Genomic DNA, 21,374 nt, shown 5'->3' on the forward strand with positions numbered 1-21,374 from the left:
CTGCACTATGATTGAACTAAAAGCTGAGAATACAACAATTGATCCTTGTTATATGTAATATGTTTCTCCATTAAGGTGGATATTTTATGGATTTGTGCTTCTATATATGCTTACCGTATTTTTAACTTCTTTGCCGTGGAAAAGGTATAAGTATTACATGAGTAGATTCAATTTAACTCTTGTTTAAACTTGCAAGTTAAACAATTGTTAACCTCTATTTTTTTTAATAGGCAGGAGAAAAAAATAACTAAATGAATGCATATTTCAAGTTGTACCAAAAAAAAAAAAAAAAATGGATACTTAAATTTAACCAAGGAAACAAGAAAAAAAAGGGGACCATGTGGTTAGCAAAGATTTAGTAGAAATAAAGATTTAGTAGAAATAAATAGTAAAGAAGGACAATTTGGTAATATCAAAAACAAACAAATATATTAGTGTTGAAAGAAATTGACTAAATTAATGCGGGCCCACGGGGAGAGGAAAACTAACCCATTTCAGAATAAGAGACTTTGTGGAAATTGGAATTTTCAAAGTTGTGGGTCTGCCAACTAGTTTTCATTCCAGCTGTTCTTTTATATGTATGCAATGAATATGAACTAAATTTGTAGGTTTTATTGGAAATTTCTTGAAAAAAATCGATGCAACTTTCTACTCCTTGTGGAAAAATCACAAATAAAATTAAAGACAAAGGAGAAATTATCAAACGATACGTTTGCGTGACTTATAGAGAAGAATTGACTCCATGAGTTTAGTGTTGAGACTTTGTTAGCTCTTGATTTTGACAACATATAAAATGAATTATTGGTCTAAATTTTTGCAATAATTTTAGATGGCTAAAGCCTCCTTGTGGAAAAATCACAAATAGAATTAAAGACAAAGGATAAATAGAAAAAACAAATGATACTTTTGCGTGACTTGTATAGGGAAGAATTGACTCCAACAAATTTGATCCATGAGTTTAGTGTTATGACTTTGTTAGCTATTGATCTTGACAATATCTTTAATAGCTATAAATTAGATAACTAATGCCCACTTGTTAGATGTAGGGTCATATTTTCTTCCGCATGAGACGCCACTATGACATCTTTAATAAAGTTTATGTCGCGGAAGTCAAATCATTTTACAGACTTTTGTCAATTCTGAATTGGCTCGGTAGCACACCATTTATGAGACAGAGGTGAAGTTAGCTAATAAAAAAACACTAGAAGGCAAGATCAAAGATCAGTAGCCATCTTCCTTTGAGAAATGAATACATTGATACAGTTTCAATCCGTTTTTCTCTTTTGCATCACGGTGATACAGTTTACGACTTTTGTCAATTCTGAATTGGCTGAAAACGAGACAGATCGTGTTGCCTTGCAGGCCTTCAAGTCAAAGATTATTCATGATCCTCAAGGTGTCCTTAACTCCTGGAATGATTCTCGACACTTCTGCGATTGGGAGGGGATTAGCATAGAAGAGTCACCTTCTTAGAACTACGTTCAAGAGGTTTGTCTGGGTCGTTGTCACCATCCATTGGCAACCTCAGCTTCCTACAGAAGTTCGATGTCTCAAACAATAGTCTCCAAGGTGAAATCCCTCCCGATGTTGGTCGTTTGTTCAGGTTAAAAGATTTACAACTGCTCAATAACTCCTTGGTAGGAGAAATTCCGGCCAACTTGTCCCATTGCTCAAGGCTTACATTCTTGTATCTAGGAGGAAACAATCTTGTAGGGAAATTGCCACCGGAGTTTGTCTCCTTGAGGAACATCAAATCATTAAATGTATTTCATAACAATTTGACAGGAGGCATCCCACATTTTCTTGGGAATCTTACCTCCCTGGAAAAGTTGAATTTAGCTGTCAATGCTTTTGGAGGAAACATTCCAGATTCATTGGGTCGACTGAAAAATTTAACAAGTCTTGGACTTGGTGAAAACAACCTATCTGGTGCGGTTCCTTCTTCTATATACAATCTTTCCTTTCTTGTTAATTTTTCTTTGGTTCTCAATCAACTCCATGGAAGTCTTCCACCAAATTTAGGTCTTGCTTTTCCTCGTCTCAAATATTTTCAAGTCTCCCATAACTTATTTAGTGGATCTATTCCAGTATCTTTATCCAATGCTTCAGAACTGGAGCATTTTCAATTGAACAGCAATGATTTTTCTGGAAAACTGTCAGTTGACTTTGGAGGCCTGCAACATTTTGCATTGCTGAATGTGGCCACTAATAAGTTAGGAAGTGGGGAAGGTGATGAGATGAGTTTTATAAGTTCTTTGGTCAACTGTAGCCATTTGAGGGGTATCATCATATATGAAAACCAATTCAGAGGACCCTTGCCTCATTCCATAGCCAATTTCTCTAGTACTACACTCCGAACTTTTGATATTTTTGGTAATAATTAGTATGGAAACGTTCCTTTGGGGATAAGCAACCAGGTTAACTTGTATTCTTTCCAGATTTCCGAGAACCAATTTTCAGGCACAATTCCGGAAGAACTAGGTAAGCTTCACAACCTTCGATTTTTTATCCTGTCTAACAACAAACTCTCAGGCGAAATTCCTTCGTTTCTAGGGAACCTGTCAAAACTTGAGGTCCTTTGGTTGAATAATAACAAATTATCTGGAGTCATCCCTTTCAGTATAGGAAAATTGAAACAATTATCATATTTGGATCTTTCCCAAAATGAAATTAGTGGAACCATACCCAAACAAATATCTGAAATAACACATCTATCAATTTCACTGAATGTAGCCCGAAACCAATTGATTGGAACTATACCTCCAAACATTGGTAACCTGAAAGTTCTATCAGCTTTTGATGTGTCTGACAATAATTTATCTGGTGAAATTCCAAGTCAACTCAGTCTTTGTTCTAGTCTTGAATATCTTTATATCGAGGGCAATTTCTTTCAAGGATTTATACCCTCATCATTGAGTTCTCTTAGAGGAATTCGAGACATTGATCTTTCTCGTAACAATTTGTCTGGTCAAATTCCAAAATTCTTGGCAACTCTCGCTTTGGAGAATCTAAACTTGTCCTTCAATAATTTAGAAGGCGAAGTACCAACGAAAGGAATTTTTGCAAATGCAAGTGCAATATCAATTGTCGGAAATAGTAATCGACTTTGTGGGGGTATAGCTGAACTACATCTCCCGAAATGCATCAACAATGAGTCAAAGAAGGAAAAGATCTCTCAACTGTCGAAAATATTAATCTCAACCGTAAGCATCTTTTCAGGTTTGGTCATGATGTCATTTTTCATTTTTTGTTGGCTCAAAAAGAGAAGAGGAAAACAACCTTCTGAATCTGAATCTACGTTGATAAGAGAACTTTTGAATTTGTCTTATGAAAAGCTTCTTAAAGCAACTGATGGGTTTTCTTCAACACAATTGATTGGTGTGGGCAGTTTTGGTTCAGTGTATAAGGGAATCTTTAATCAAGACGGAACCATTGTTGCAGTTAAAGTACTTAATCTTCAACGTCAAGGAGCTTCCAAGAGTTTCTTAGCAGAGTGTAAAGCATTGAGAAATATCCGTCATAGAAATCTTGTCAAAGTCATAACTTCTTGCTCAAGCATTGATTTTCAAGGCAATGACTTTAAAGCTCTTGTTTATGAGTACATGCCAAATGGGAGTCTTGAGAAGTGGTTGCATTTTACACCAAAAACAGAAGAAGAGCAACCTGAAATTCAGAATCTCACTCTTCTTCAGAGAATAAACATTGCAATTGATGTGGCCTCTGCGATAGATTATCTTCATCATCATTGCCATGAGCCAATCCTCCATTGCGATCTAAAGCCAGGCAATGTTCTTCTAGACGATAACATGACAGCTCATGTTGGGGATTTCGGTCTAGCAAAGTTTCTCCCAGAAGTCTCAAATCCAAATAAAAGCAGTTCTGTTGAAGTAAGAGGAACAATAGGGTATGCAGCCCCAGGTAACCACCAAATTTTTTAATTTAAAAAGTTAATTACGTGTCAAAGGTCATATACTTCCTAATATAATATTATTGTGAATAGCAGAGTTTGGTCTAGGAAGTGAGTTGTCGACAAATGGGGATGTCTATAGTTATGGGATCTTGTTGTTGGAGATGGTAACAAGTAAAAAACCCACAGACCCTATATTTGAAGGAGACTTTAATCTTCACAATTTTGTCAGAATAGCCTTGCCTGACCGGGTGATGGACATTGTGGATCCTCTGCTTCTAAATGATGAAGAAGAGGTGTCTGGTACAAGGCATAGGTTGAGGGAAACAAGAAACAACATCAAAAAGGAATGTTTCAATATCATGGTAAGGATTGGAGTGGCATGTTCAATGGAATCTCCACAAGATCGAATGAATATAAGAGATGTTGTGAATGAACTAAAATCAGCCAAGAACATCCTTCTAAAGCTCAACAGGCAAGAAGGTAAGATGGAAAAAGATTTAAATTACCTCTCTTTTTGATAATGAGGTAAAATCTCCCACCATTTTTGCACTTTTCTTTTATAATTCGGTATTTTTCTTTTTTTTTTTAATTGTAGGGGTATGAAATGAATATCATCAGCAGTGTTTATCGATGGACAATAAGGAGGTAGATGATATAACCATTATCAAGTTCTTCTGAGCTATATATTTTATTAACTTATATTAATGTACTCTCTTTGTTTCAATCAACTTTGTGAGATTTTTCTTCTAGGTTTCTAGTTTAAGAAAATTTCCCTTTCATGAATATATATGTATCAATTAAATTCCAATTATTAATATTTTATATATAAGTTCATATCTCATTATTTATCCGTAAACTATCCATGTATCTCAAATTTATTGATATAACACCTTAACGCTCTCAAAAAACTTAAAAAGATAATTCGTCATAAAGTTATTCTCAAACAATTGCTTTAAGTCCCAATGCTCAAAAACAAATATATATATATTGGTGATTTATTTCAAACATAAGAGATCAAATGCATAGCATTCCATATTTTCAAAATATTTGGTTACATGTATAAATACATTATATATAATTGGTTAATATCACACAATGTTTTCTAAAGAGAATATTTTTTACTAATTAATTAAATAAATAACAATTTTACACATTTGTTACCCTCTCAAAAATTAATTCTGATTTGTCCCTTGTCCAAGGATTGAGATGAATAATTATAAAGAGGTGACAAAGAATGAAGAAATAAGGTGAGTAATAACAGTAAACCCCTTATTCTTTTAATCTATAAAAAGACCCTAAAATTTCCTTAAATTCTATAACACCAAAACTTATAGTGCACCCACCGCATAATATATAATCTCTATATTTCATAATTTTAATTTTCCCTCCCATTTTAGCTCATACTTTGCCTCTCCATCCAGTGGAGAGCCAAACAAACACAAGCAAGATCTGTGAGAACAATTGAGGTAATTTTTTTTTTTTTTTAAATTTCAAATTATATCTTTAATTGAAATTCTCAGTTCGTCATCAACTTTTACTTTCTTGAATACATTTTCTATATCTATCTGCTCTAGCTATTAATTTTGCTCATTTTAGTGTTTCAATCTAACTTCTAAATATCCAACTTCTAAATGGCTTTTTAAGCAAGACCTCTAATATTTTTGAACACTTCTACCCCTCTTTCTTCGCACTCATGTATATCATTGTTTCCATGAAATGAAAAAAAAAAAAAAAAAAAAAAAGATTTTGATTCAAGATTGAAAATAGAATTTTTGGTTTTTTGGTTGATTTTTTTAAGAATTTAAAGTTAAAAATGTACATGAAATGTCGAAAATATGTTTAGTGTATGAAAAAAGAACCGTGTTAATTCAAATTGAGTTAAAAAATCACTTTTCCAAAAAAATTGATGAAAAAAATCCGAGCAAATTTGAATAAACTCGAGTCCAGTCACTCAAGTGGGGCATAAGAATTAATGATACTAAACTCACTCAAACAAGTTTTTGATACATGGGTCATTTGAAATTTTGCATATAATCTATATGCAAAATGTCTAATTACTCATATAAAATATCAAATAGTCTCTCTCAAGCAAGTTTAATATCTTATACCCCACTCGAGTGACTAGATTCGAGCCACCAGACTCAAGCAACTCGAGTTTCTACAATTTTTCTTAAAATCAGATTTTTTATTTAAATATAGAAAGTGGATTTTTTTTTTTTTCTTTTTCCCCTAAATATGCAATATCTCACTTATATAAACACATATGAACATAATAGTACCCTGACTATTACAAAAAACGAAAAACATAAATCTAAACATTAAGGAGAAGATAGAAGAGAAAGAAGAAAAGAGGAGGAAGAAAGAAGTGAATTGAAGCAGAAAGGCAAAATCATCCAAATCTTGTATCAAAGGTCTTAATTGCAAAGACAATTAGAGATGGGTTGTTTTTAATTTGACTCTTAAATAGCGTCATATAAGTAACTATTATTTTAAAGACTGTTTGATTGTATTTCAAAAGTGTTTATAGGATTTTAAATAAACTATTTTCCAACTTATAAGGAGAAACTCTAATTTTATAAGCTTTTTGTGGCTTATTTAAAGTGCTGAAATTTCAAAATTTTCATACTTTATTATAAATTACTTGATTTATTCTAGAAAATTAAAGCCTTCTTGGTAAATTAACATAAGATAGCTTTTTTACATTTCCTAAGAAACAATTAACAAAATTTTCCAAAAGCTCTACTCTTATAAACTCTACTCAATCTTTTCTTTCATAAGCTCCAGTCAAAAACACTGTACCAATAATTTAAGTAATAACAATAATTAAATAATTAAAGATTTAAAATAATATTGTATAATGTAGTCTATTTAATCAAATAATTAATAACACTAATGTCTGGGTATAAATAAATTTGTATTCCAACTAGGTCCAATCCTCTAAAGAGGACCCATAATAATAATTCTGGGCCGAAAATGGGCCCAAAGCATGCAAGATGGGGTGAGAAACTCCCGCTTCCTCTACGGCTTCGGTCCTGCTTCTAAAGAGCCAGCGTCAAACACCAATTGAATCACGATGCCAATTTATTTTTCGTTTGAAAAATGTGCTTAATTTGTATTATTTCATTTGAAGTTTCCTATAAATTTTTTTGCAACTTTGTTTCTGGTTTCAACTTCTTGCCAGAGTGAATAATACGTTGACTATGGAGGGTTCAACTTCTCCAAGCATCATAATGAACCACAGTACTCAGAAATTTCCAGGGAAATTGATTTTGCAACTTTCTTATTTTCAGTGGAAGATATTGACTTTTGCAACATTCTATGATTATTGGTAGAAATTTAATGTTATGTACTCATGATCATCAGTTCTTTACCAGAAAACAGAGAGGAATGAGGCTAGACTCCACTTAAATTTGACAAAAGAACTATGGAATTGACCAATTTCTTATGTGCAACACAAAGGACTTGAGTATTTTGAAAATTGAATTGTGGCATAACATTTTCTGAACAAAGCTTAACTTGTTTGAAGCTTTTGCAGAATGTCCATATAGACTAAACAAGCGAAACGTGTGGAAAACAAACAGCCATGGCATGAAACAGACAAACTGCTTTCAATTAAGTTGATGAAATTAACAAAAAATGGAAGACCAATCCCCAGGAAGATTCTATATTTATTTTATATAGTTTTAAATTTCATTTGAGTTTGAAAATCAAATCAAGAGGCACACTAACTTGACCGAGTCGGCGATGGGTCAGCTAGTGCGTTTGAGAGTGGACTAGGAATGATTTCAGAATTGATTATAATGAAATGCCATTCTGTTTGTGATGCAACAGAATAGGATAGACACTAGATACACTTTTTAGCATAGTAGCTCGATCCAATAATAAAACTCCTGAATGTATAAGGAGATTTTTTGAATCCACAAGAAATGTCAAATCTACGACAAAACAGTTCACCAAGAAACCATTAAGAAATTTTATTGATAAGCCATTATTATTGTTTGTAGGATAACAAATCTATTTATACTATTTACCTAGTGTTAATAGAACAAGAGATAAGGAATTATTAAATAAGAAACTAAAATAAACCTTCCTAATTTAACCAAAATCCTAAAATAATTAAACTCCCAAATAAAAACATCATTAATATTGGAAAATCTAATAACAAAAAATAATGTAGGACAAAGATTAGAATTCTGTCCTACATCAGATGTAGAACAAAGATTTCATGATCCTCAAGGTGTCCTGAACTCGTGTTATGCAGCTGCAGGGAATTGCAAGACTTTTGATATTCTGCTACATTAATATTAACTCATGCTTACTAAAAAATTGAACAGTATTTACTTTTCAAAAGATTATTATAATTTCTAATGTTATTGTTGTTGGGTTTATGAGTATGGTCTTGGAAGTGAGATGTCAATAAATGGGGATGTCTACAGTTATATGGGATCCTGTTGTTAGAGATGGATGTTGCAACTTTCTAATATCGTTGTGGAAGAGATTTGAAGTCTTGGCTAATTGCGACAATGTTTTACTAATTAATTTGGTTATTGAAGTCAACACCCATGGAGTCTCGTTCATTACCTCTTTGGACTTGTTTCAAGACGTTCCCACTAAAAATTATTAAGTGGAAGAAGGCACTCTTTTTTTATTGTCATATGGGAGATGATGGACTTGACTCCACTTAATTAAGACGGTAAGAACTTAACTCCACTTAGTACTGGATACTTCTTTTACCTTAACTAAGACGGTAAGGGCTTGACTCCACTTCAAATTGAGAAAAGAAAAGATCATGCATTAATTTCTTGTGTAGCACAATAACTGGAGGAGGCCCTTGGAATTTTTAAAATTGAATTGAAGGATAAAATTTTCTCAGCAAGAGTCAAATCAAAAGCAGATTGAAGCATTTTTAACGTCCAATTACACCAAATTTCTTCACCATCATATACACGACAAGGAAATAACTAAATGAATGCATTATTCAAGTTTTACCCAAAAATAAAAAAGATACTTAAATTTAACCAGGCAAACCAAAAAAAAAAAAAAAAAAAAAAAAGGTGACGATGAGTTACCAAAGATTAGTGGAAATAAACTGTAAAGAATCACAATTGACTGAATTAAAGATGGCCAAACTGGCCCATTACGAATAAGAGGAGACTTTTTGGAAATTGATTTTCAAAGTTATGGGGTCTGCTGATTGTTTGCATTCCCGATGTAGGCCTGCAATCGAACTGAATATGAACGAACAGGCCCATTCGAAAATCGTTCGATAGCATGTTCGATTGTTCGTGTTCGTGTTGACGAATACAGGATGTGTGTTCGTGTTCGTTCGATTAACAAAAAGCTCGTTCGTCTCGTTCGTAACTCGTTCGTGTTCGTTCGACTAATTTGTTCGACTAACTCGTTCGATAATTTGTAAATACCTTTCGAATAACTCGTTCGATAACTTGTAAATACATATTCGAATAACTCGTTTGAATACCTGTTCGAATAAAAATATACACCACTTTCCAATTGATGCTCTAAAAAACAATATGCAACAATTTATAATTCATATCCATTTAATTCAACATTTGAAAATAAACCAACTCTCTATCTATATTTATATTTTAAACAAATCAATAAAAACTCAGTATAAAATAACTAACCATCATAAATAATAAAACTTCAAAATAAATTAAACAGAATACTAAATCGTTCAAAACAATTTAGTTCCATATCAAACATGACACAAACAAAAAGATTTGTTTACATATATATTATTATCTACATAAATTATCATAATATTTTAAATGTTTACATATTATTTGTATCAACGCGCATAAATTTAGTGAAATGAAAATCTATTGTAATATTGATCAATACATATGTGTGATTAATTTGTTATATAAATATATTTATTATTACTGTCTACATATACATTTTGTATCACACCCATAAATTCATAGTGAAATGAAGGTCTATTATAATATATGATCAACATATATGTGTGATTAATTTGTTATATATAATTTAATTGTGTATATAAAGAATTATTATCATACATATATTATCATAGGTTAAATATGTTATGAAATTATCAAAATTATAGGTTATCATATTTTATTATCATTAAATAAATTATCATATATTTTAAATGTTTACATATATATTTGGTATCAACACTCATAAATTTATAGTGGAATGAAAGTCTATTGTAATATGATCAATACATATGTCATCATTACTGTTTATATATATATATATTATATAATATTATATATATATATAATATTATATATAATAATATATATATATATATATATTATATATATATATATATATATATATATATATATATATATATATATATATTTTTGTATTAACACCTATAATTCATAACGGTATGAGGGTTTATTGTAATGTATGATCATACAAATGTGTGATTAATTTAGGTTTAATTAAGCTATTATATTATTAAATTTGTTATATTATACATCGCTTGATTATACAATATGTTATGTTTATCAATTTACCATACTATATTTTTTATTATTAATTGAAATGTTTCTTTATATTTAATTAATTTGATTATATTTGAAAAATATGAAGCTATTATGTTATTGGATTTACTATATTATATATCACTTGATTATACAATCTATTACGTTATTAAATTTGTCATGCTAGTTATCATAATAATTTATTACTTTTTAATTAAAATGTTATATACTTATATATTTAATTATTGATGACATTTGGAAAAAAAAAATCCAAACATATTATATATATAAGAAAAACAAAAGTATCATAATATTTTATTATTGATTACAATTAAAAAAAAATTCATCCAAACTAAATCAAACATAATATAAAAATGAAAAAAAAAATTTAATTATGATGATGCATAACATGTTTTTCGAACATAAACGAACGAACAATCGAACGATTGTTTGCGAACGGATGGATTAGTCGAACGTATAGTGTTCGCGAACATAATCGAACGAACAACCCCTGTTCGAACTCAATCGAACATATTATCGAACGAATATCGAACTGTTCGCGAACATTATCGAACAGTAATCGAACGTACAGTGTTCGCGAACATAATCGAACGAATAATCCTTGTTCGAACTCGATCGAACATATTATCGAACGAATATCGAACTGTTCGCGAACATTATCGAACAGTAATCGAACGAACAACGAACGTTCGTGAACTGTTCGGTTCGTTTGCAGCCCTATCCTGGTGTACTTTTATATGTATGCAATGAATAGTTGAATATGAACTAAATTTGTAGGTTTCATTGGAAATTTCTTGCAAAAAATTCATGCAACTTTCTACTCCTTGAGGAAAATCACAAATAGAATTAAAGAAAAAGAAGAAATTATTATGCTCTTCAGTTATATTCATGATAATCAAATTAATGACACGTTTGTGTGACTTATGGGGAAGAATTGACTGATCGATGTTTGTGTTACTAATAGGGTAGAATTGACTCAAGTCCACTAGAGATTTGAAAATCGTAAAATTTCTCAATTATTTCTTTCAACCTTTTTGTATTTAATTATCCAATAAATATTAGTTAATAGTTCAAATCAAATAATTAAATGCTCTCTATCATTTGATTCAATTTATAACGTAAATTTATAATTAAAATACTCATAGTTTTCCTTAAATTACCGGTCAGGATATTGATAAAAGTTGTCATATTAATAAGTCACTCTTCACACAAATGATAAAAACTCCAACAAATTTGAATACAAATAACCAAATTTAACAGTGATATGGCTATAATTCATTGATCCATGAGTTTAGTTTTAGACTTTGTTAGCTCTTGATCTTGATAACATTTAAAATGAATTATTGGTCTAAAATTTTCCAATGATTTTAAAGACTAGAAAACAAATCGACTATATTTTAGATGGCTAAAGCCCACTTGATAGATATCGGGTCATATTTTCTTCAGCATTAGACACCACTAAGGTATCTTTAATAAATCCGTTTTTCTCTTTTGCCACTTGATAGATGTCGGGTCATATAAGTAATTATTTCTTTTTTAAAACTGTTTGATATTCACCTATGCAACTTTCTATGAATCATTGCGGAAATTTGTTTAGTGGACTTCAAGTAAAAAAAAAAAAAAGAAATTATGTAAAATTATGATCACCATTCTATGAAATTTCTTGAACTGGAGAATCAGAAAACAATATTATCATTCAAATATTCAGACACCAAACTGAACGATAAAAATCATAAAAGTCTATGTACAGTGAATCAAAGTCGTTTGGGAGTCCAGACTAGCGTTAATACCACTAAAATGAATCGAGTTTCACAAACACTTACAATACTCGCTTCACGTAAAGTGTATTAATAGAACCCGACGAATGGAAAAGTTAAAAGAAAGCTAAAGGAATTGGCTACTTCATTCTCTTTGCTTTCAGTTCGCTTTTCTTTTTTTGCATCACTATGACGCAAGTTACAGCTATTGCCAGTTCTTCCAGTTTGATAACTAGAGAATTGGCTCAAAACGAGACAGATCTTGCTACGATGCAGGCCTTCAAGTCAAAGATTATTCATGATATTGACTTCTGCACCATTCTATGATTATTTGTAGAAATTTAATGTTGTATACTCATGCTCATCAGTTCTTTACTAGAAAATCAAGAGGAATGAGGCTAGACTTCACTTAAATTTGACAAAAAAACTACGGAATTGACCAATTCCTTCTGTGCAGCACAGAGGACTTGAGTATTTTGAAAAATGAATTGAGGCATAAACATTTTCTGAACAAAGCTTAACTTGTTTGAAGCTTTTGCAGAACGTCCACTTAGACTAAAGCAAGCGAAACGTGTGGAAAACAAACAGCCATGACATGAAATAGAGTAACTGTTCGCTTTGAATTAAGTTTGATGAAATTAATACAAAATGGAAGACAAATCCCTGGGAGGATTCTATAATTATTTTATATATGTTTTATAATTTCATTTGAGTTTCAAAATCAAATCAAGAGACGCCCTAGCTTGACCCAGTGGGCGACGGGTCAAGCTATAGAGGTGGAAAAGCAACCCGTCCGGCCCGACCCTACTCGGCCCGCGACGGGTTGCTGATAATGGTGGGTCGGTCTTGACCTGTTCGGTAACATTGGCGGGTCAGGTTAGGCCTGCTAATGTTTGGGAATTGGCTGGCTCAACCCGGACCGCCAACCCTAACCTATCGGGTTGGGCCGGGTTAACCCGCTTTTTGATTTTTTTTTTTTTTATTTTGTTTAAGTTTAAATGTTTAATTAACTTTTCAAATGAATAATTAACAATTTATAAATGAATAAATGTAATTGTTTTTAGTTAATTGTTAATTTCTTTTCAAATATCAATAATTAAATTAAATTAATAAAATTAGACTAAAGCAAGCAAAACGTGTGAAAACAAACAGCCATGACATGAAATAGAGTAACTGTTGGCTTTCAATTAAGTTGATGAAATTACCAAAAAATGGAAGACGAATCCCTGGAGGATTCTATAGTTATTTTATATATGTTTTATAATTTAATCCGAGTTTCAAAATCAAATCAAGAGGGGCACTAACTTGACCTAGTGGGCGATGGGTCAAGCTAGTGCGCTTGAGAGTGGAGTATGACAACCAAATAGAAACGCCAATAAAGAATCCAGAAAGGCAATATCAAACAATTGTCTTTTAATTTTCAGAAATGAATACAATGATTTGTCACTCAGTGTTGCCAATTCAGAAATGGACGAAAACCAGACGGTTCCAGTGAGTTTCGAAATCAAATCAAGAGGCTTACTAACTTGACCCTGTCGGCGATGGGTCAAGCTAGTGCGCTTGAGAGTGGAGCAGGAATGATTTCAAAACTGATTATAATGAAATGTCATTCCCTTTGTGATGCAATAGAATAGGATAGACACTAGATACACTATAGAGTAGTAGCTCGAATCCATGAATAGAACTCATGAATCCACAAGAAGGCTTCTTGAATCCATATAAAATATCAAATTCACGATAAAACAATTCACCAAATAACCATTAAGAAATTTTATTTGTAAGCTATTGTTATTGTTTGTAGGAGAGCAAGTCTATTTATACTAAATTAATCTTAGTGTTAATAGAACAAGAAATAAATAGAACAAGGAATTATGAAATAAGAAACTAAAATAAACTGAAATAAACCTCCCTAATTTAACCAAAATCCTAAAATAATTAAACCTCCCCAATGTAAAATCATAATTAAAATTAGAAAATCTAATAACAAAGAATAATGTAGGACAAAGATTAGAATTCTGTCCTACATCAAATGTAAGACAAAGATTATTCATAATCCTCAAAGTGTCCTAAACTCTGTTATGTAGTTGCAGGGAACCGCAAGACTTTTGATCTTCTGCTACATTAATATTAACTCATGCCATCTACAAAATTTTAACAGGTAATTTACCTTTCAAAAGATTATATACTTTCTAATGTTATTCGTGTTGGGTTTCAGAGTATGGTCTGGGAAATGAGGTATCAACATATGGGGATGTCTACAGTTATGGGATCCTGTTGTTGGAGATGGCTGTTTCAACTTTCTATGATTCATTGTGGAAGAGAGTTTGAAGTCTTGGCAAATTGCGACAATGGTTTTACTAATTAATTTGGTTATTGAAGTCAGCACCCTATGGTTTCCTCCTTTATTGCCTCTTTGGACTTGTTTCAAGACGTCATAAAAGGGTTTTATCCCACTAAAAATTGTTAAGTGGAAGAATACAATGATAGGATTTCCTTGTATGATTTTAAAGTGATGTCACTTCAATTTAATTTTTTTTATTCTTCTTTTGAACTTACCTGACTTGATAGGCGTTACTGTAAAATTACAATAAACAGAGCTTCATTTAAGAATCTTATTAAAATATAAACTTCACTTTCTAAAGTTTGCTCAAAAGGAAAAAAAAAAATAATAATAAATGCCAGTTTAGCAATGAGATTACTAAACACGAGTCACATAAAACGAGGACCCTATTACCACTTGAAAGGTTGATCTCTACATCCCATGTGCTCTTAATTTTTAATTCATTTTCATTGGAAATTTCTTGGAAAAAGTTGTTGCAACTTTCTTTGGTTCATGGTGGAAGATAATTTACACCTTTTGAAAATAAATGAAAAAGAGAATAAATGTGGATCACGTTCACCATTTTTTTACATGAAAGTCACAGTTCTGGATGCATTTTCTACCTTAACTAACACGGTAAGAGCTCCACTTTAACTTGAGGAAAGAAAAAAATATGCCTCGACTAATTTCTGGTGTGTAGCACACCAAGTGCAGGAGGCCCACACATCTCTTTTAATAAATAAATAAATAATGAAAAAGAGAATAATTGTGGATCACGTTCACCGTTTCTTAACATGAAAGTCACAATTCTGGATACATTTTCTACCTTAACTAACACTGTAAGAGACTTGACTCCACTTTAACTTGAGGAAAGAAAAAATATGCATTGACTAATTTCTTGTGTGTCGCACACCAAGTGCAGGAGGCCTACACATCTCTTTTAAAAAATAAATTAATAATGGTTAACAAAAATTCAACTGATTTTGATTTTTTTACGGTATATTAAGAGTAAAAATCATATTTCATGGGATTGTTGTAAGAAAAAATTTAAAAAATTATAAAAAATATAATTATGTAACGATAGTCAAATTTCTTCACCATTATATAATGTGCTCAAACATATAAATCACATTGAACCTTAGCTCACATATCCAGCTTTTTGTGTTGGATCCATCAAATTCGGTTCCAACAACTATCACACAGGGCATAAGAAAACAAAATCTGAAAAAGACATTGTCATTTGGAAATTTCTTCACCATCGTATGCACTGCAAGGAAATCTTTAGTAAAGTTGTGTAACACTAGTCAGTTCCCTGTTTTAAGTCAAGATTTGTAACAATTAATGCCACTGAATAGGTGTTAGAGTTTCACAAACTCACCATATATAATGCGACAAGGTGAAGCAAGCTCACATCTTACTCTCAGAAATGAACACAATAATTAGTCACTCACTTTGCTTTCGCTCTGTTTTACTTTTTTGCATCATGCTTATGCAAGTTACCACTTTTGTCAGTTCCAAATTGGCTCAACAGGAGACAGATCGTGTTTCTTTGCAAGCCTTCAAGTCAAAGATTATTCATGATCCTCAAGGGGTTCTAAACTTGTGGAATGATTCTCGCCACTTCTGCGAGTGGGAGGGGATTACCTGTGGTCGCAGGCATAAAAGAGTCACCGTCCTAAGCCTACGTTCTGGAGGTTTCTTGGGGTCCTTGTCACCATACATTGGCAACCTCAGCTTCCTACGGAAGTTCGATCTCACAAACAACAGTATCCAAGGTGAAATCCCTCCTGAAGTTGGCCATCTATTCAGGTTAGAAGTTTTACAACTTCAAAATAACTCTTTGGTGGGAGAAATTCCAGCCAACTTGTCCTGTTGTTCCAGGCTCACAGAATTATCTTTAGGATATAACAAGTTGGTTGGGAAAATTCCACCGGAGTTTGTCTCTTTGTTCAACCTTAAATTCATGCGTCTGTACTATAACAGTTTGACAGGAGGCATCCCACCATTTCTTGGGAATCTTACCTCCCTGGAAGTGCTATCTATGGCTGGTAATCCTTTTGGAGGAAATATTCCAGACTCATTGGGTCAACTGAAAAATTTAACATTTCTTGGACTTGGTAGTAACAACCTATCTGGTGTTGTTCCTCCTTCTATATACAACCTCTCCTCCCTTGTTAGTTTTTCCTTGTCTTACAATCAACTTGAGGGAAGTCTTCCAGCAAATTTAGGTTTTACTCTTCCTCGTCTCCAAATTATTCAAATCACAAATACCTCATTTGGTGGACCTATTCCAGTATCTTTATCCAACGCTTCAAAACTCCAACATATTGAGATGCAAGCCAATGAATTTTCAGGAAAATTTTCCGTTGATTTTGGACAAATGCAAAATCTTGAACTTCTTTTTGTCGGATTTAATAATTTAGCAAGTGGGGAAGGTGATCAGATGAGTTTTATCGACTCTTTGGCCAACTGCAGCAATTTGAGGTCGCTCGACATAAGTCAAAACCAATTCAGAGGAACCTTGCCGCATTCAATAGCTAACCTTTCTAGTACTAAACTGCAACTTTTATTTGTTGGTGGGAATAATTTGTATGGAACAATCCCATCAGGGATAGGCGACCTTCTTAACTTAGCTTGGTTGAGTATGCCTTTTAACAAATTTTCGGGCACAATTCCCGAAGAATTAGGCAAGCTCCAGAACCTTAAATATTTAGATCTGTTAATCAACAAACTCTCCGGCGAAATTCCTTCTTCTTTGGGGAACCTGTCGGAAATCAATGGGTTATGGTTGTCATATAACAAATTATCAGGAGTCATACCTAGTAGTCTAGGAAATTTGAAACAATTGAAAATTTTGCTTCTTTCCCGAAATGACCTTAGTGGAACCATACCCAAACAAGTTTTTGAAATAACATATCTATCAATTTCACTAGATCTATCCCAAAACAAATTGATTGGACACATACCTCCAAACATCGGTAACCTGAAACTTCTATCTAGTTTTGATGTGTCTGACAATAATTTGTTAGGTAAAATTCCGAGTCAACTTAGTCTTTGTTCTAGTCTAGAATCACTTTTAATGGATGGCAATGCTTTCCAAGGATTTATACCCACATCATTGAGTTCTCTAAGAGGTATTCGAATCATTGATCTTTCTCGCAACAATTTGTCTGGCCAAATCCCAAAATTCTTAGAGACTCTCACTTTGGAGAATTTAAACTTGTCCTTCAATAATTTTGAGGGTGAAGTGCCATCAAAAGGAGTTTTTGCAAATGCAAGTGCAATATCACTTGTCGGAAATAGTGGTAGACTTTGTGGAGGAATAGCTGAATTACATTTGCTCAAATGCACAAGCAAGAACGCAAAGAAAGAGAGGATCTCTCCACGAACCAAAATATTGATCTCAATTGCAAGTGTCCTTTCAGGACTAACCATGATGTCATTATTCATTTTTTGTTGGCTCAGACAGAGAAGAGGAAAACAACCTTCCGATTCTGGATCCAGGTTGATAAAAGCACTTCTGAATGTATCATATGATAGGCTACTCAAAGCGACCGATGGGTTTTCTTCAACAAACTTGATTGGTGTGGGAAGTTTCGGCTCTGTGTTTAAGGGTATCCTTGACGAAGGGGGAACTATTGTTGCAATCAAAGTACTAAATCTTCAACGTCGAGGAGCTTCCAAGAGTTTCATGGCAGAGTGTAGAGCGTTGAGAAATATCCGTCATAGGAATCTTGTAAAAGTCATAACTTCTTGCTCAAGTATTGATTTTCAGGGCAATGACTTTAAAGCTATTGTTTACGAGTACATGCCAAATGGAAGTCTTGACAAGTGGTTACACCCAGGTCCAGAAACAGAAGAAGAGCAACCTGAAATTCAGAATCTTACCCTTCTTCAGAGAATAAACATTGCAATTGATGTGGCATCTGCAATAGATTATCTCCATTATCGTTGCCATGAGCCAATCCTCCATTGCGATTTGAAGCCTAGCAATGTTCTTCTAGATGACGACATGACAGCTCATGTTGGGGATTTCGGTCTAGCAAAGTTTCTCCCAGAAGTCTCAAATCCAAACCAAAGCAGCTCTGTTGGCGTAAGAGGAACAATAGGCTATGCAGCCCCAGGTAACCACAAGATTGGATAATTTGAACAATTAATTACTTGTCAAAGATCATATACTTCCTAATATAATATTATTGTGAATTGCAGAGTATGGTCTTGGAAGTGAGGTGTCGACAGATGGGGATGTCTACAGTTATGGGATCTTGTTGTTAGAGATGGTAACAAGGAAAAGGCCCACAGACCTTATGTTTGAGGGAGGCCTCAATCTTCACAATTTTGCTAAAATGGCCTTGCCTGACTGGGTGATGGACATTGTCGATCCAGTACTTCTAAATGAGGTTGAAGAGGTTGCTGCTACTAATCGTATACTGGTACAAGAAAGAAACATTAAAAGAAAGGAATGCCTCATCTCAATGGTGAGGGTCGGAGTGGCATGTTCAATGGAGATACCACAAGGTCGAATGAACATAACCAATGTTGTTCATGAATTACAAGAGGTCAAGAACATCCTTCTCCGGCCTAGAACTGTTCTCATCAGGCAAGGAGGTCAATCAGTTTGAGCGAGGTGAAAAGTGAACGGAGTTTCTGTGATTATCTGCCAGGCCACCCACATTTTATCAACCTATTTGTATTTTATTTGTTTTTAAAAGTTAAATCCCTTTTATGGGAGTTTGTTGGATACTTTTATTGAGTTTGAATGTTTGATTTAAGAATTTCAAGATTTCTACATATCTTATTTCATTTGGATGGAGTGACTTAAAAATTGCAATAAACAGGACAAAGGCAATTCCCACCAAAACGCCAAGTTTAGCTGAAAGGTCATTAGGCAATAAACAGTTTCAATCTGTCAATCACCATTTGAACGTTAGAATGTTTTCTATCTAATTTGAATACCCAATAAATTGTCAAAAAGATCATGTATTTTCTAATGTTATTCTTGCAAATTGGACTATGGTCTTGGAAGTCTAGAGGTGTCAACAAACAGGGATGTCTACAGTTTTTGAATCCTGTTATTGGAGATGATAACGAGGAAAAGGCCAGAGAAATTATTTTTAAGGGAGGCCTTAATCTTCATAACTTTGCGAAAAGATGAAGAATTTACGTCAAAAACTTCGTATTGTGCGGGAGACATCACAAAATTCTTAAGCTGCTTGTTAGATTAGAACTCCATTGAAACTTCTGAGACTTGAGAGGAGAGAATTAGAGAGAGATGAGAGGAGAGAATTGATTTCTACTGGTATACATATCGGTGAGTAATTTTATTAAACCCCCTTTTCTTTTTTATTTATACAAAAGCCCCTAAATTAAGATTTTTTGTATTTTATCTGAAATTTGCCCTCGCCATTCACTTGAGACTTGAGAGAATGAGAGCCAAACAAACACAAGCAAGCTCTGTGAGAACATTTGAGGTAATTTTAATTTCTTAAAAGTTCATCGCCAACTTTTTACTTTTCTGAATTTCATTTTCTGTATCCATCTGTTCTAGTTATAAATTTTGCTCACTCTACGGTTTCATATCTTTTAGAATTTATTTTAGTTTGCTTTTCTTGTTGTTGCTTCGGAATAGTGAGTTCCAGGTTGGAATTGGATCTAATTCTCGCTTAGAGCTTAGATCTTGGGTTGGATGTTTCACTCAATGTGTTTATATTTTGCAATTGCAAAATCTGATTCGCTTATTTTGATGGAAATACATGTACGGTTCAGATCCCATGTCTTCATACCATCAATAGTCTTTAATTCAACTTTGAAATTGCTAATGATTTCTCTTTTTTCCTTTTGCTTGATTTCAGCTCGTCCAGGAGCGGGAAAGAAATAAATTTTCAGGAAAATTTTCGTTGATTTGGAGACATGCAAAACCTTCAATGGCTAAGTTGAACAATAATAATTTAGGAAGTGGGGAAGGTGATGAGATGGTTTTATCGACTCTTTGGCCAACTGCAGCAATTTGAGGACTGCTCCATAGCTGAAAACCAATTCAAAGGACCCTGCCCCTTCAATGGTAACCTTTCTAGTACTAAACTGCAACGTTTATTCGTTGGTGGGAATAAATTGTATGGAACAATCCCATCAGGGCTAGGTGCCTTCTTAACTCGACTTTTTGTGTATGCCTTTTAACAACTTTTCAGGCACAATTCCCGAAGAATTAGGTAAGCTCCAGAACCTTGAATTTTAGATCTGTCAGCACAAACTCTCAGTGAAATTCCTTCTTCTTTTGGGAACCTGTCCAAATCATTAAGTTATGGTTGTTAGATAACAAATTATCAGGAATCATCCTTTAGTCTAGGAATAGTTAACAGAGTTGGATCTTTCCCAAATGACCTTAGGGAACCATACCAAAGCAAGTTTTTGAAATAAAATTCACTAGATCTATCCAAAAACAATTGATGGACACATACCTCCAAACACATAACCTGAAACATCTATCCAATTTTGGTGTCTGATAATAATTTGTCAGGTGAAATTCCGAGTCAACTTAGTCTTTGTTTTAGTATGAATCATTCAATGGATGGCAGCTTTCCAAGGATTTATACCTAATCATTGAGTTCTCTAAGGGTATTCGAATCATTGATCTTTCTCTCATAATTTGTCTGGTCAAATTCCCAAATTTTAGAGACTCCCTTTGGATTCAATAATTTTGAGGGTGAAGTGCCATCAAAAGGTTTTTGCAAAAGCAAGTTAAATCATGTCGGAAATAGTGGTAGACTTTGTGGAGGAATAGATGAATTACATTTGCTCAATGCACTAGCAAGAATGCAAAGAAAGAAAGGATCTCTCCGCGAACCAAAATATTGATCTCAATTGCAAGTGGCCTTTCAGGACTAACG

General features: G+C 33.1%; 2 protein-coding genes across 2 annotated transcripts; both read left to right on the forward strand.

Moving 5' to 3' along the window:
• The first annotated feature begins 1,245 nt into the window (after window positions 1-1,245).
• LOC116145184 (probable LRR receptor-like serine/threonine-protein kinase At3g47570) lies at window positions 1,246-14,495 on the forward strand. The gene is made up of 5 exons (XM_031430613.1): window positions 1,246-1,396; window positions 1,696-2,229; window positions 2,734-3,918; window positions 4,004-4,390; window positions 14,383-14,495. The coding sequence occupies exons 1-5, from the start codon at window positions 1,246-1,248 to the stop codon at window positions 14,493-14,495; spliced, it is 2,370 nt and encodes a 789-aa protein (XP_031286473.1).
• Window positions 14,496-16,556: 2,061 nt separating this feature from the next.
• Window positions 16,557-19,109, forward strand: LOC116145185 (probable LRR receptor-like serine/threonine-protein kinase At3g47570). Its single transcript, XM_031430614.1, has 2 exons — window positions 16,557-18,611; window positions 18,697-19,109. Exons 1-2 carry the CDS (start codon window positions 16,820-16,822, stop codon window positions 19,107-19,109), a joined length of 2,205 nt encoding a protein of 734 aa, XP_031286474.1. The 5' UTR covers window positions 16,557-16,819.
• The last annotated feature ends 2,265 nt before the right edge of the window (window positions 19,110-21,374 follow it).

This window comes from Pistacia vera, unplaced genomic scaffold (assembly GCF_008641045.1).
Source record: "Pistacia vera cultivar Batoury unplaced genomic scaffold, PisVer_v2 Contig460, whole genome shotgun sequence".
In the NCBI taxonomy this organism is placed as follows: Eukaryota; Viridiplantae; Streptophyta; class Magnoliopsida; order Sapindales; family Anacardiaceae; genus Pistacia; species Pistacia vera.

Excerpts from the sequence above, each read along its gene's own strand:
- LOC116145185 (XM_031430614.1), top strand. The coding sequence starts at position 16,820 with ATGCAAGCCAATGAATTTTCAGGAAAATTTTCCGTTGATTTTGGACAA. Across the intron at positions 18,612-18,696 it reads AATAGGCTATGCAGCCCCAG|AGTATGGTCTTGGAAGTGAG; the intron begins GTAACCACAAGA and ends TGTGAATTGCAG.
- LOC116145184 (XM_031430613.1), top strand. The coding sequence starts at position 1,246 with ATGAATACATTGATACAGTTTCAATCCGTTTTTCTCTTTTGCATCACG. Across the intron at positions 1,397-1,695 it reads GATTATTCATGATCCTCAAG|GAGGAAACAATCTTGTAGGG; the intron begins GTGTCCTTAACT and ends TCTTGTATCTAG. Across the intron at positions 2,230-2,733 it reads TAAGTTAGGAAGTGGGGAAG|CCCGAAACCAATTGATTGGA; the intron begins GTGATGAGATGA and ends CACTGAATGTAG.